This window comes from Gossypium raimondii, chromosome 13 (genome assembly GCF_025698545.1).
Source record: "Gossypium raimondii isolate GPD5lz chromosome 13, ASM2569854v1, whole genome shotgun sequence".
NCBI classification, from domain to species: Eukaryota; Viridiplantae; Streptophyta; class Magnoliopsida; order Malvales; family Malvaceae; genus Gossypium; species Gossypium raimondii.
Genome location: NC_068577.1, coordinates 52,693,096 through 52,706,701, shown reverse-complemented (window position 1 = coordinate 52,706,701; position 13,606 = coordinate 52,693,096). Strand labels below are relative to the sequence as shown.

Here is a 13,606-nt window from a genome sequence, read left to right as displayed (position 1 = left end):
CTTAAAAACAAATGCGAGACAAATTTCCACCCTTATTTGGAATTCTGTCTTAATTCTTAAAAGAGAAGAAGTAAACAAAAAGCTAAAACCTCTGGACTTCAACACGCGCAAGAGAGAGATCTGTTTGAACAAAGAGAAGAAAAAATGATGTCCGGAGGTTATACAAGCATTGATAATCAGAAAGTTTCTGGATCTGTTCCCGTAAGTTATGTTTCATAATTCATCGTATCTTGTCTAATTATTCTTAATTTTTGCTTTTAATTTTCTTTTTTCAAGCTAAAATTAACCAGATCTCATTTGCTATTGCTTTTTAAATCCTTAATTTCACAGGCGGTTTCAGATCCCAGTCATGTCGCCGTTAAATTTACAGGTGAACTATTTTTTTTTTTCAGTTGTCATTGCGAATCTGAATCTGAATTTAAATTTTTCTTTTCATTTTATTTTATATGTGGTAGTATTAGTTGATTGATTGCTGGAAAATGCAGGAAAGGGAAGGAAATCGGAGTTTAAAATGAATGAATTGAATGTGTGTTTTAATGTATAATGAAATTGTAAAGTCAATCAAGTGTTGTTTAGTGCTTTAAGGTAGCTAATTTGTGGATTTAGTTCTACTTTTATTAATTAATTTGCTTAAATTTATAGATTCGAACCTTCAAACGTTTCCTCCATCGGGTGCACAAGGGAAGATCTCTGGTGGAACTCAACCTCCTCATGATGCTGATGGTATTTCCGATTCCATTTGATTTGAATTCCTTTTGTGATGGTGCTTATGCTTTGATTTGTTTATCCTGGTGCTTATATATCTTGGATTCATGATCTCAGTGGCATTTTGCATAAATTCATTAGTGATCTAAAGATTAGGTTTATAAAGTTTTTATAGCATGAAAGATGATCCATGTCATTGATCACGTGTTTGAAATATCTGCTATGCATAAAACAAATAGTTGAGCAACAGTTAATAGATCAAATAAATCAGATGTAGTATCTGCTATGTTGTAGTTCAATGAAAAATCTAATTAGATTTTCACATGAACAATGGTTGGTGTTATGTTGGTGGCAAATGATTACTTTGCTATTGAGGCAGATACATTTTCAAAACCTGCTGGTGGATCTCAACCTGGATCTGGTGAACCACAAGGGAGTGGCTGGTTTCGTACATTCACCATTGCCGCATACAAGCCATACTTTGATGTTGACACTTCTGACATCATTGATAGACTTAAGGAGTCACTCTTTCCATTTAGAGGAACATTTACAGAGAAAACGGCTACCAACCCTGATTTGTGAGTTTTCTCCCTGTAACTCATTTATTTTTAAATGATGTTCTAAGCATTGAATATTTGTCGAACTTAGATATATGGTAAAATTTTCAAGCTTGAGACTAGAAAGTTTCTTTTCTGTTGCACATGGTCAAAAAAATTTGCTTTAAGAATAGGTGTGTAAAACCCTAAAAGAAGAGAAAACAGAGTTGATCATGCATGATTGAAAATTTTATGTTGTGCAGATATGGACCATTCTGGATATGCACCACTCTTATATTTGTAGCAGCGTCTATTGGAACTTTTGTGACTTATATAGCACACAAGCTCAAGAAAAAAGAATGGGATTATGACATAAATCTAGTAACTTGGTCCGCTGGTGTGTTCTATGGCTATGTCACTGTGGTTCCTCTTATCTTGTATGTTATTCTCAAGTACTTTTCAGCACCATCAGGCCTTGTCCAACTGTTTTGTCTGTATGGATATTCATTATTTGTCTTTATTCCAGCACTGGTAAGCTCTCTAGTTTTTTTTTTCTCTTCTTTTTCCCCTCTGAATGCGAAGATAGTTCATTTGGCTCTCTATCATTTTATTTTTTGGATTTCAATAAACTTTATTGGAAGTTTATTTCTTAAAGTTCCAAGTTGATCCCCCGCCCCAACTCCCTTGCCCCCCAACTTTTAAAGAGATTCCAAACATTGAAAAAGCTGAGAAAACAATCCGAATAAAAACACTGTTAAAGCAAATGCCTGGACTTTTAGAGATTTCTTTAAAGTGAGGCCTGTTATCCGAACAACATAACTTATTGTTGCTTGTACTTGATTGCAGTGTCTATCCGTTGTCCCCTTGGAAATTTTCAGATGGGTAATTGCCGGTGTAGCTGGGTTCATGTCAGCAACTTTTGTGGCACTTAATCTCAAAGCTCATATTAATTCAGCTGGAGAAAGATGGTTCTTGATCGTCACTGGCATCTTTCTGTTGCAGTTGGCTCTAGCTGTTGTGCTCAAACTCTATTTGTTCACCGTTACAGTGTAAGATTAAACTTCCTTTGATGAAGCAAACTCATTATCATTGTAGATGAGAAAGAAAGAGCATTTTAATTGCTACGAAGATTTTTGGCTTAACTATTATTCTTGATCAACAATTACATCTTGTATTCATTCATTTGTAACGCTATGTGAAATATAGATACAGTTGACTGCGTTGTGCTTTAATAAATAAATTAGTAAGATAGTTACAATTTAAGAGGGTAAAAACCATTTATATTAGATTAGTAATATTTTTTATATATAGTAAATAAATAAATTAGTAAACGTAGTTAAATAATAGTAACTACATTCTCATCCATCGAGGTCAATGAATTCATTCCTCATTTGACCTTCTGACATGATGTTGGTAAGCATGGGGAGAAGTGCTTGGAAGAGATGTGAGCTGGATTTGTCAATTACGAAAGAAGGGTTAAAGAGATTTTGGTTACCCTTATACCTACTTGCAAAGGTAAAGTAAGATCAGAATAGCATCATTCTTTTACTCCATCTCTCGAAAGATAAAAACTCCTTACCTTGTCATTGACATAAAAATTGTTTAATATGTGTAAAAACCATGATACTTCAATGGTGAAGACTCTTGTTCAAAAAGCCTAGCATAGCATGCATTTTCTAACTATGTTTGAATTTAAACCAACTTGGGCCCTTTAGACCTAATCATTCTATCCATGTCCAAAAGTCAACTCAAAAAATAAGAGAATTTGGGTAAAAATATAAGTTTGAAAAATAGACTTGAGACAAAAAATAAAGTTCTTTTTTTTTAAAATAGACCGAGCCTTGGGTATGATTTTTTAGCTCGGCACGACCCGAACAAGTATTTTTAATTTGTTGGGAAACACTTATTTTAATATTTTTAGTGTATTTGTTGTATTATATTTTTTTATCTATTGATAATGTTAACCGATTTGTTACTATAGCATTCAAAATAATTAATTTAATCTCCTTTTAATTTTTAAAATTAACGAAATCAACTCAAATAACTTATATTTAATAACTCAAATTTTAAAATTGAGGAAATCAACTCAAAAGAATCTTAAATTCCTTTTGATTATATAATTCGAATCCATGCTAAAAGTAAAGGAAAATATTTGCTTCTTCTTCGTTTGGGTAAATAAGTGATGAAAAATTTTATGAGTTTTGTTTGGCATAGTAGATAAAATTAATTAATTAAATTAATTAGAATGATTTTTTAATACTTTTAGCTTAGTATGGAAGATTTAAGATCAAACAGTCAAAAGAAATTTGGGTTTCATAGACAACTAAAAGTAAAGGAAAATATTTGCTTCTTCTTCGTTTGGGTAAATAAGTGATGAAAAATTTTATGAGTTTTGTTTGGCATAGTAGATAAAATTAATTAATTAAATTAATTAGAATGATTTTTTAATACTTTTAGCTTAGTATGGAAGATTTAAGATCAAACAGTCAAAAGAAATTTGGGTTTCATAGACAACTATTAAAGATAATAATTTTTATTGATAATTTTTAAAATAATTTCAAAATATCGAAATAAATTAAATAAGTTGTTGAAACATTTTTATTCATTGATAACGTAAATCAATTTGTTAATATAATTTTGAATCTTAATATTTAAAATTTATATTTCAAAACCCAAATTTAGAATTTTCGACAATGAGATCAAATTTAGTTTGTACCACTTTTCACTTTAACCATTGATTTTTTATTACTCACATAAATACTTGAAAAGTATATTTTTGGCGATCAAAAGTTGGGTGATTAAAATGAAAGTGCAAACATAATATGACGTGTACAATTAACCGCCATTAGAGATTTAATACTTAGTGATTAAAATGAGAACACATTAAAAATTAGGTGACCAACTAAGTAATTTACCCTAAAATCACTTACAACAATATAATAGTACTAATAGATATAGGCATGTATTATAATATTAAGGGATAAATATTAAATTAAATATATGAATTTTGAGTTTAAAATTTAATATTTTAGAGATTAAATTCCCAACATGTTAGATGATTCTTCTTAATAATGGCCATATTGACTTAGGGTTACAAGTTTACATATGAATCGAAGCAGATTGAATGCACGACTATTCTACAACACAATTAATGTTGCAAATTATTATTTTTTGGTGAAAAATAAAATCAAAATTATTACATCAAACTACTCTAAATAAATAGACTACTCATTTTATCCGAACATAAATTTATTAATAATTCACTAAGAGCCTCATCGAAAATCTACACATTTTTCTTATTATCAGTGATCAATTTAACAAGCCCATCAATAATTCGATTATCCTTCCTGAAAATATACTTAAAATTTCTTTTAACCAAAACTAAAATAGAAACAGCTAATTGCCCGTCTTCAATGACTTTAATCAACTGTCTCGGATTATTTCAATAATATTTATTTCACACTTGACCCGCTGATTTCGGGATTTAAATTATTTTTTTTTTTGCTGCTTTGTCCTTTTGTGACAATAATTATGGAAATTAATCAATGCTAAGTGGGTTATAATTATGTAATGAGTCTTCTCTTCTTCTTTGCTTAAGGGATATTTTACAGTCATTATCCGGATAATGATGGAAATTGGGACCTCGTAACAACAACTTGCCAAATAAAAATTGGCATGAAAGTCAACCAAGTAGGATTATCTGGTGAATGGTAATCATTTTTAAAAAGGAAATAATCGAATTTTAATATTCGAAAAAAAATTTAATGTCAATAAATTACATTATTAGTCACTAAATTATGGATAACTTTTTTTGTTACAATTTGATCATTGAACTATTCGAAAGTTTTTATTTAAGTCACTAGGTCGTTAAGTGTTTTTTTAAAATAAAGTTACACAGGTGAGCTTCAAGCGATGATTCGACGATCATTATGGTGGATCAATATCCATCAACGAGTAGAAGAACATATATTAGATCGAAGTCAATTTGGCGGTCAATTTTGGAGATCAGAGAAAACTAAAGTTATTTCATGAAAAGAAAACTAAACTGTAGAAGAGAAGAAGAAATAGTGCTTTCGATTTATACAAACAGTGCGAATAAAGAAAAGCATATAACATAAATTTTAACAACTCGATAACTTAAATGAAAACTTTTGAATAATTCCGTGATGATAACGTAATGTGTTTTAAATTAAATGACTAAAACGATGTAGTTTATGCTAGTCCAATCATTGAGTTATGCAGAATGGAATTGAGATAGTGACGTTTGATTATTAAATTGTGGAACCTAAAGAAGTCTCGTGATTGAATTAGGCAGTGATTGTTTAGTAAACTTTAATGTCACATGTGAGCGTGTGACAATCTGGGAACTTTGTATTTTGTACCATTTTTGCTTCTACACTTCCCTATGAAAACAAAAAGTAAACTCCTATGACAAAACAAACCCAAATACTTCCATTTCAGATTCCTGGTAAGAAACTTGAAGGTAAGCATTGTCTTTGTAAAAGAAAGCTCAGTTAAATTTCCTACACATGGCTCAAAGCTACAATTTGATTGGTGGGTCTGACAAATTCCACCATAGGTCAGGTCCAACTGAGCTTTTTACGGCTTGTACATAGCCATGGTTTTTAACACCAAAAGTTAACATGGATGGAGTGGAGTTTATGAAATCATTTGCATACGATTTGGATATAAGACAGTGACTGATACAAAGACAATGACAATTCCTTAGAAGATTACAATAGAATGGACGAATGAAGTACGTAAGGCACTCTTGTTTTATCACGGGGGAGAGACAGACAGAGAAAGAGCTGTTTTTGGCCATACAGATGATCTGATAATTCGTAGTCATGATTGATTATATACATTTTGGTATATTTATGTTTTCATATTATTTTTCTCCCAACACTTTCCTTTTTAAAACTCATTTTTCTTATATTGCTTCTGTTTTAATGGAAGATAGCATAACTAGTGCTACTGCAACACCGCCTGCAATGTCAACACCAAAAAACCATACTCATCATCATTTCCATTCCATGCCTCAACATAACCCCAACCTTTCCTTCAACTCCTTTGTCATAATCATCGCGTCAATCATCTCGATTCTCGTTGTTTTCGCAATCTTTCTGCTTATAGTAATGTTTCGTAGACTTAAATCTGTCAGAAAACATGATGACAGTTGCAATGGAAGTGGTAGCATTAACAATAGTACCAGTAGCAGGTTCATTGCTCATACTACTGTAAGCTTGAATTGTAGTCCTGGTAAGTGTCCATTTTCCAAGCTTATTTAATTACTAAGATTGACCATTGTTCGTTGATTTCAACTGAAAATGGAGCAGATGTGAAGGCAAGGTGTCTATATGGAGGAAGCATCCGTACACCTCCAAGTAGATATGGTGGGGTCCAAGTTTTTACTTACAAAGAGTTGGAGCTAGCAACTGATAAGTTCAGTGAGGCAAACGTGATCAGCAATGGAGGGTTGGGTGTAATGTATAAAGGAGTTCTTGCAGATGGAACCATGGCAGCCATTAAGAGGCTTCACAGAGATGGAAAGCAAGGGGAGCGTGGTTTTAGGATGGAGGTGAATTAATTTGTCTCCCACTTGTGTTCTTCTGATTTTTATCTCTGGTCGAGTTAAAACTTTAAAAATGAAACTCGATCGAGCTCGCTCAAATTACTGCATTTTATGCTGCAGGTGGATCTACTAAGCCGCTTGAGCTGTCCTTACTTATTGAAGCTATTAGGCTACTGTGCTGACCAGCAACATAGAATACTAATATATGAATTCATGCCCAATGGTAATCTTCAACAGCATCTTCATCATCCCAGCAATCAACATAGGCCATTGGATTGGGGAAACCGGTTGATCATAGCACTGGATTGTGCTAGAGGCCTTGAGTTCCTCCATGAACATGCCTCCCCTACTGTTATCCACCGTGACTTTAAGTGCAGCAATATATTACTCGATGAAAACCTCCGAGCCAAGGTCTCCAATTTTGGATTGGCCAAAATGGGCTCAGACAAGATCAATGGTCAGATTTTGACACGCGTGTTGGGAACCACCGGATATCTAGCTCCCGAGTGAGTGCTCCATCATGCATCTGTTTCATTATCAGAATGAATATGCAAATATTTTGTGCACAACTTGGTCTTGAATTTTCATTCCATCAATTTTGGCACTACAGATACGCTTCCAAAGGCAAACTTACCACAAAATCAGATGTCTACAGCTATGGCGTGGTGCTTTTACAGCTTTTAACAGGCCGCGTACCGGTTGACATCAAGAGGCCTCCTGGAGAACATGTCCTTGTTTCATGGGTTAGTGTTAGATACGGAATCTCTCATATGTATTGGACACAAATGTCGGATATGTATTGCTTTTTACAATTTAAACTTGCACCTGCAAGGTTTAAAAGACAACTAGAACATGATCAACTTTTTGAAATTAAAATAAGTCTCTAATTTCAATGCCATGAATAGCTTAGATATTGTTGATAATTTAACAGGCACTTCCAAGGCTAACAAACAGAGAGAAAATAGACGAAATGGTTGATCCAGCTATACAAGGACAGTATTCAAAGAAGGATCTAATTCAGGTAAAGTTTGCTTCTATGATATTTATTAATGTTTTAAATCAATATACCATCAAATGAATGCCTTCACCAAGCTGCTGACGAAACTTATAATATTTCCACAGGTGGCTGCCATTGCTGCTATGTGTGTGCAACCAGAAGCTGATTACAGACCTCTAATGGTGGAAGTTGTGCAGTCACTGATCCCTTTAGCTAAAAATTTTAACTCTTCTGCTTCCACTAGGTTTCATTGACAAAGCTCCAGTCACAAGAATTATTAATACCTTTGAGAATTGCAGAGCCACATATTCCTTTCCCTTTTCTTCTTGTTGCATAAAATAGGAAAAGAATCTACATTGCCAGAATGACAAAACAGCCTAATCAATCCATATTATCCGGATTCAAGGGTAAAGTAAATGTTAAATACAAGCATATATCGTACATGGGTTTTTTTTTTTTTTAATATGCTTAGAAGTTCGGATCCTTGTACTCTTTTTTGAAAGTGTCGGCCATTGGTACTTCGAGAAAAAATAAGCTTCCGACTCCAATCGGTTAAGGAAGTGATGTACTCATATCTGGAATATAAGTGGATTTTCCCTTAGCCAAAAATAAGCTTCTTTACATTCATATTATTGTATGAATTCGTTGTAAAATGATTAATGAAGACAATATTATTCTCTTTTTAGAAACCATAAGTTAGTCTTGGAGATCAGAAAATAGTAATGTTTTTCTTTTTTATATATATACAAAGTAAAAACTCACTTACCCACCCACGCGCAAACACTACACTACCTCACAGACGAACTTGCGGATCGAGCCCTGGTATTGGGCATGGATGAACTCGAGTTCAATGCCTTTCATTTTTCACGTAAAACATTTTTTTGTATAATTTCGTAAGATGCCAAAAAATATGAAAGGAAAATTTGTAGTATTCAAAGAGTACCAAAATTTTGCAATGAAACAATGCAGACTTCAGAACCTAGCTTCAATATTATTACAAGATAACAAAATCCGAGTAGGGCTAAAAAAACTAGGTTCACCAATGCCTTGTTGGCTCCACATAAATGATAAAACCCATAATTTTCAACTAGGACAATTTGTCCGATGTCGTGTAACTAATGAACAATACCTCGAAAATTGAGAGCGAGTCTCGGCACAAATTTCTTGGTTTCCTTAAACAACTTGAGACTGTCAGCTTGGTAAAAGAGAATATTGGCTATGTTACATCAGATGCTACGAGGCAAGTAGAGAAACCCCGAAAGCCTTGTGTAGTTGTCCATTTCAACCCAAACCTGATGAACAATCACGATACTGAAATTTCAGAGAATTCAGCATAATTTTGAACTATTCTATAAGAGTTACGCTTGACAAATATATTTGTCCTCCTATGAATTAGTCAGCTAATCACAATGAAGTTCCATAATTAGATCCTTTCAAACATACCAACTATAAGAATTATGATTGCTGAAAGAGATGAAGCATGAAATTGTGCAACTTAAACTTTAAATACCAGGGAAATGATCACTTCATTCTGCAACTATCTAAAATCCTTGTATTACTTGAGACAAATATTGACAGATTCTGTTCCAAATAAAAATACATGCTAGAAAGTAATGAATTTCAAACCTATGTAAGAGATCACCAAAAATTCAATGCCTAAGCATAAGCGCAACGTATCATTGAGTATTTGCGTCAGTCAATGCTTACCCGTTGGAGATAGATTGAAGTAGCAAATGGAGCTCATGTTTCGACCCCTTCCCCAGAATTTTTAGTTGCTGGTTCTGGTACTGCAGCAGCAAGGGTTCCTCCTCCCTTATTACCCTCGGATTTATTGTTCATTTTACTATTTTTACCAGCATACTTGGCAAATGCAGCAGTTAGAGCTGATTTAATGTTAATTTCATTTTCTTTTTTCCTACGTTTGCTCGTATCTTCAGTATCCTTGTCTGCTTCTATGACTTCACTTGCTGAGCTTGGTTCAGCATCTTTGCATACAGGAGTTTCCGGAACAGAAGGGTTACTGGAAACTATGCGCTTGAAGGGTTCATGAAAAGTATCGTGCAAACGTTTTACCTGATTCATTAAGATCATGAAAACAATAAAAAAGGGTATGTTAAGCTGAAACTAGAGACTGTATAGTCTTGTAGTCAATAACTTGGATCAACAGGCATACGATGGCTCGTCCAAATACATACATATGTATACACACAGACATATATATTACCTTCCGTTCTCCTATTCCAGGACATCGAGCAAGATCTTCCATGGATGCATCCATGATACTAGACAGAGACTGCAAAAACATGATAACCAGGTCACATAAATCAACAAATAAAACACTGCATTTTAGACGTAAAACAGCATACGCACCCCAAAAGTAGAACCAAGAGTGACCACATCAGTCTTGTTAACACGCCGAACAGTTGTAAGAGCATGATTTAGCTACAATTACAAGAAAACTAGTTTCAGATCAATTGTACCAAATACAATGGAAATAAATGATTGCACATTAAATTTGGGTTTTGCAAATTAGTTAATAAAAAACTATAATGGTCTGGCATGACATAGTGAGTATATTTATTCATACACTGAAGCTTCAAAAGAAGGAAAATTGATACCCTTGATAAGTAGTCTGTATCCATTTGGCCTTGAATGAGGTCTGCAGGCTTGTTTTCATATACTTTTATGGTCTCCAAGTAGCGACCACATTCCTCTAAGCTACACCAAATAATAGCAAGAAAATTTATCAAGAAAACAGTTTATAAATAGCACAACTTATCTTTTAACATAAAATTCACAAAATAGATAAGACCTAACTAGGTTAGAACTTTAAATGATTAGAGAATACTACTGTAGCAAATGGAAACATTCACAGATTCATAAAAGAATATTTTGCATTTACTCTACAATGCATCCATAATTCTTAATCATACCTCCAACCACATAATAGAGTGCAATCATGAAGCAGAGCTGTTTTAGTAACTTCAAGCAAAGGCTTAACAACATCCTCCTGTGTAAAGAGAGCTCTAAACAATGAGCAACCAGGTTTCACTTTTTTACTTGTTGGCATGAGATGCGAACAAGCAAGTAACAATGTGTAGATGTTCATTTATCACACAAAGCAAGACAGGACCAAAATTCCATATTTATAATGTCCAGAATGCACCTAATCATTGTTTGAAATCCTGAATTATAGGAAACCATAAACAAGGCATATAAGAATATCCTCAAAATGAAGGAAGGTTACCACATCAACATGGCATAACACAACACGAAGCTTGAAGTTCTTTTGTAGTTCCCTTATACGGTAGTATAGGTAGTCCGGATGCAGCAAATGATACCGAAGACTGCATCAAGTAGTCAACTCAATGAGCTGAATGCATTAGAGAAAATTTCAACAGAAGCACAAAATGTAATAGATCTACGAAAGAAAACATTGAATATAAAAGATAGCCCAAAATCCCTTTTGCTAGAAAACGAAGTTACCTTTTTCCCACTTAAATATACTAAAAACTTGAAAGAGCATGTAATCTTATCAAAAACCCAAACCATTTTCAATTTATTAAATTGCTCCTTCTAGAAGGTTGTGTACATATAGAAATCTTATGAAAGATAACAAAAACTAGGATGCAAGTAAGACTTACCCTATATCTTATGAGGCACATAATAAGAATTAACCATATTCAAATAAAGGCTTAAGACATTTCTTGTTGAACTCACACAAACAGCACTATTGTGCCACCAAGCCATATGGTAATAGTTCAAACCTTAAATAGAGGGCACACGTGTTCTGACCAAGCAAGTAGTCACAAGCAACATCTGCAAAAGCCCATCTCACATTCCTGATATGTTTGAGCAAGGGATTACCCTTCTGCATGAGGTGAAAGTACATCTATATTTAGGCTAATGCAGTAAAAGTAGAAGAATCGAAGTTATATTTATTGAAGTCTGGCAATTTCTGTTCTAATAACAATTTTTGGTGAAGCTAGGTTCTTCCTCAGGAGGTTTAGGATTATAAGGTTATTTTTAACATTGATAATGAACTGAAATAGATCAAGGGAGCATGATAATATCAAAACCAAGTGAGAAAAAATCAAGAGATGACGCATGACATCTAAAATTTCAAGACGACTGTTTTAAATATACCCGTATCAGATAAGGTTAAACATTTGTAAAGTGAACTGTATTGCCTATCAAAGGTAGTCAGGTTAAAACAAGAGATGGCAGAGAATTAGCAGACAATTTACTCTTAGAAAATGAAAAATATACCAGTAAAGACGATGTAACAATTAATGCCGCCAAAATTCAAGAACATCACCTGCCTATGGCTGACAAGGATAGCATTGCGACTCTGAGACGAACTCGATGATACAGCAGGGGAAGCTGAGGTAGAGGCAGCTGAAGAAGAAGAAGGCACATTGGCTTCACCAGTTGGCCTAAAATAAACCAAAAGTTTCAAACAAAAATTACAAGCTATTCCAATTGAACAGAAATTTTTTTTATGAATTCTAGTTTCCTGATCATATCAAACTCAACAAGCTAAACCAAAAGTCCAACTAAAATGAAGAAACAGAAAATTATCTACAAACCATTTCAATTAGGAAAAAAGAAAAAGGAAAAAGAACGCACTTAGTAATGGGAGACTCAAGCAAGTTAGACCAATAAATGAAAAAAAAATTAAAATTGACCAAAAGGGTTCAAACCAAACTAAAGAGAAAAAGATACCCAGAAAAGATAGAGCCAATTTCAATAGAAAGAAGAAAACTTTACGGTAAAATTGAACTGAATTGTGAAAATTAAAAAAAGGGGTAAGTTAAAATCAAGAAGAAGACATCACCTTGGGGTGAAAAGAGGGGAGCTGGGCGCAGGAGGAGGAGGAGGAGGAGGAGGAGAGTAGAACTCAGAGGATTTAATGAAATTGAAGGCTTGAGAAAAAGATTGAGAAGGAGTAAAAAGAGAGGGCGGGGTTGACTTTGTTTGTGAGCTCTCAATTACTTCCTTATAAGATGGAATTCCTATAACAATTTGTGTTTTTTTCTTGTTTTGATTTTCTTCATCTTTCTCCATCTTTTTTCTTCTTTCTCTTCTTCTTCCTCCTTTTTCTCCTGCTGAATTTTGGTTTAGGATGAAGTGAAAAACCATAGGTTAAGGTTTTCGTTTTGAGGCCCATTTATGTGGTTCCTAGGCCCAATAATAAAGGCTTTTTAGTGATTGGGTACTTCCAAAACTCTTTCCATGTAGAGAGGTAAATGAAATCAACTCTATTGTATTAGACGTGTTTGACTGACAGAGCTTAATTATATTATAAATCTTTGTGTCAGGTTTGATTGTTAAAATTATAATTACATATTTATATCATTTATAGTTTTAAAATTATTAATTATTATAAAAAATATTAGTATGAACAAGTAACAAAAATTAAAATCAAATCATCATATATATTATGTTAGTCTAAAAAGTAGTTGATAATACGATTATTAATAAAATAGTAAGAACAGTAAACATCATATGCAATTTTATCTAATTGTTCTAGTACATATTTGTTGGGTTATTCCTTTTAATATTTAACATATGTTTCTTATCATCATCCGGATTTGAATCTATATCAATAAGATTATCAAGATACCCTTCTTTTGTGTACTTTTCGAAGTCTGGATTATCTCAATTCTACTTATGATTGAAGTTATGAAATATGCAACATACTAGTACGATCTAACCCTTTTTTTTTATACTATACTACAATGATGTTGTTAATATGAGAAATATCTTTTTAGAACAATAAATGTCTTCTCAACT

The 13,606-nt window shown here is 33.2% G+C and overlaps 3 protein-coding genes across 3 annotated transcripts; 2 read left to right on the top strand and 1 right to left on the bottom strand.

The window, feature by feature from the left end:
- Nucleotides 1-2,499, top strand: LOC105782866 (uncharacterized). The gene is made up of 6 exons (XM_012607918.2): nt 1-201; nt 331-370; nt 643-723; nt 1,085-1,283; nt 1,505-1,772; nt 2,088-2,499. Exons 1-6 carry the CDS (start codon nt 145-147, stop codon nt 2,292-2,294), a joined length of 852 nt encoding a protein of 283 aa, XP_012463372.1. The 5' UTR covers nt 1-144; the 3' UTR covers nt 2,295-2,499.
- A 3,234-nt stretch (nt 2,500-5,733) lies between these two features.
- On the top strand, nt 5,734-8,505 carry LOC105782864 (probable serine/threonine-protein kinase PBL7). The gene is made up of 6 exons (XM_012607915.2): nt 5,734-6,500; nt 6,578-6,819; nt 6,934-7,319; nt 7,424-7,556; nt 7,745-7,834; nt 7,936-8,505. Exons 1-6 carry the CDS (start codon nt 6,089-6,091, stop codon nt 8,062-8,064), a joined length of 1,392 nt encoding a protein of 463 aa, XP_012463369.1. The 5' UTR covers nt 5,734-6,088; the 3' UTR covers nt 8,065-8,505.
- A 216-nt stretch (nt 8,506-8,721) lies between these two features.
- On the bottom strand, nt 8,722-12,943 carry LOC105782865 (DNA excision repair protein ERCC-1). The gene is made up of 10 exons (XM_012607916.2): nt 12,648-12,943; nt 12,129-12,246; nt 11,578-11,681; nt 11,058-11,157; nt 10,744-10,820; nt 10,429-10,528; nt 10,181-10,252; nt 10,035-10,103; nt 9,518-9,883; nt 8,722-9,102 (listed from the first exon to the last, which is right to left on the bottom strand). The coding sequence occupies exons 1-9, from the start codon at nt 12,875-12,877 to the stop codon at nt 9,551-9,553; spliced, it is 1,203 nt and encodes a 400-aa protein (XP_012463370.1). The 5' UTR covers nt 12,878-12,943; the 3' UTR covers nt 8,722-9,102; nt 9,518-9,550.
- Between the last annotated feature and the right edge of the window lie 663 nt (nt 12,944-13,606).

What these genes read in the sequence shown, in the direction of transcription:
- LOC105782866 (XM_012607918.2), top strand. Translation starts at nt 145, where the DNA reads ATGATGTCCGGAGGTTATACAAGCATTGATAATCAGAAAGTTTCTGGA. An exon ending in AAGTTTCTGGATCTGTTCCC is followed by an intron (nt 202 to 330) that starts GTAAGTTATGTT and finishes TTAATTTCACAG; the next exon opens with GCGGTTTCAGATCCCAGTCA. An exon ending in ACGGCTACCAACCCTGATTT is followed by an intron (nt 1,284 to 1,504) that starts GTGAGTTTTCTC and finishes TATGTTGTGCAG; the next exon opens with ATATGGACCATTCTGGATAT.
- LOC105782864 (XM_012607915.2), top strand. Translation starts at nt 6,089, where the DNA reads ATGATTGATTATATACATTTTGGTATATTTATGTTTTCATATTATTTT. An exon ending in AAGCTTGAATTGTAGTCCTG is followed by an intron (nt 6,501 to 6,577) that starts GTAAGTGTCCAT and finishes AAAATGGAGCAG; the next exon opens with ATGTGAAGGCAAGGTGTCTA. An exon ending in CAAAGAAGGATCTAATTCAG is followed by an intron (nt 7,835 to 7,935) that starts GTAAAGTTTGCT and finishes ATATTTCCACAG; the next exon opens with GTGGCTGCCATTGCTGCTAT.
- LOC105782865 (XM_012607916.2), bottom strand. Translation starts at nt 12,877, where the DNA reads ATGGAGAAAGATGAAGAAAATCAAAACAAGAAAAAAACACAAATTGTT. An exon ending in TCCCCTCTTTTCACCCCAAG is followed by an intron (nt 12,247 to 12,647) that starts GTGATGTCTTCT and finishes GGTTTATTTTAG; the next exon opens with GCCAACTGGTGAAGCCAATG. An exon ending in ACGTGTGCCCTCTATTTAAG is followed by an intron (nt 11,158 to 11,577) that starts GTTTGAACTATT and finishes TACTTGATGCAG; the next exon opens with TCTTCGGTATCATTTGCTGC.